We start from the raw sequence: 1,287 nt of genomic DNA, 5'->3' as shown, positions 1-1,287 counted from the left end.
CCCCCCCCCCCCCCCCCCCCCCCCCCCCTTCCACCCACAGTGTGGCCACAGCGCCATAGCACTCCCCCACACCCACTGCCTGCCTTTGTTCGCGGCAGAGAGGCAATTAAAATTAATTTAAATTTACTCGCCTGTGCAAATGAGCTGTGGAAAAAAGGCCACACAGCCACAGAGAGCAGATACTCGCGTAGAAGAAGAAAAAAAACACAAAGGCCACTACCCCACTTTACAGTCACTTTAACTGCCACTTTAATCACACTCTCTCTCTCTCTCTCGCTCTTCTATTTTTTCTCTCTCCCTCTCCACATTTGCAGAGCTAAGCCACGCGGATCTGGTGCCTAGTCTAGAGATTCTGCCGATGCAGGAGGTCCAACGCAAGCCGGTGGGCAAGTCCCTGATTCTCACCTGCCGACCCACAGTGCCCGAGCCAGCCTTGGTGGCCGATCTGCAATGGAAGGACAACATGAACAACACCATTCTGCCCAAGCCGTAAGTGTGCAAAACAAAATAACAATCAGACAAATTAATCATCGATCTACGGGTGATGCGTATGTTAATTGGTGTGTGGTTTCTCCATTTGTACACTCCACCACCCGACGCAGACACTTTTTGCAAGTAGAAATCTGCCAGAATGCACTCAAAATTAGATACCCAAAGTCATCAATGAATATAAACGAATCTACGAGTGGAATGGGGATCATCATTCGCTCCCATTGTCTTCGCTTAAATCCCATTCGAAATCGCTAGTTTTGAGTGCATTCAAATGCAGAGAGCTCGTAAAACCCAACACTGATATATATATATATCCGTATACCCTATATGTACCCCGAATTGTAGGCCCAATTATGATCCACTGTACGATTCCAAGGGGAATAGAAGGAAAGCGTAAGTGAAAGTCGCGACATGCAACGACAACATTTCATAGTAAACAGTGCCACAGTGACTGTTAAAAGTAACCCAATCCCAGTAACAGTAACAGTAACTGCAACCAGTATCCAGTATCCAGAGTAATTGCAAGAATAAAAACTCAGCAGTAACCAAAGAGACCCCAAGAAAAGGACCCATCCAATATCCAATACCCTTGCAGAATGGACACTAAAGGAAAACAAGTACAGTGCACACCCTCGATTCTAGTCGAATGCATGTATCCTTCCGCTCATTTGGGGATGCCCCTCCATTCAGCCGCATTTGGAACGTTCTGCAATGATTCTGCAAGGGTATCTGGGATGTCATATTCGGTGCGCCGAAGACCCTTACCCTTTGTAGACCCCCCCCCCCCCCCCCCCC

The 1,287-nt window shown here is 47.9% G+C and overlaps 1 protein-coding gene across 7 annotated transcripts in view; it reads left to right on the top strand.

Moving 5' to 3' along the window:
* Positions 1 to 1,287, top strand: part of LOC117590790 (fasciclin-2) — a 73,504-nt gene that overhangs the window by 50,163 nt on the left and 22,054 nt on the right. For 4 of the 7 annotated variants that reach the window (XM_034283739.1, XM_034283738.1, XM_034283742.1 and 1 more), the window contains exons 3-4: positions 315 to 489; positions 838 to 885. In XM_034283739.1, the coding sequence (XP_034139630.1) occupies positions 315 to 489; positions 838 to 885 (223 nt within the window). The remainder of the gene's footprint in view (positions 1 to 314; positions 490 to 837; positions 886 to 1,287) is intronic. The other 3 variants (XM_034283740.1, XM_034283741.1, XM_034283744.1) reach the window with 1 other exon arrangement.

Source organism: Drosophila guanche, unplaced genomic scaffold, assembly GCF_900245975.1.
Source record: "Drosophila guanche unplaced genomic scaffold, DGUA_6, whole genome shotgun sequence".
Classification (NCBI taxonomy): Eukaryota; Metazoa; Arthropoda; class Insecta; order Diptera; family Drosophilidae; genus Drosophila; species Drosophila guanche.
This window is presented reverse-complemented; position numbering and strand designations above follow the sequence as displayed.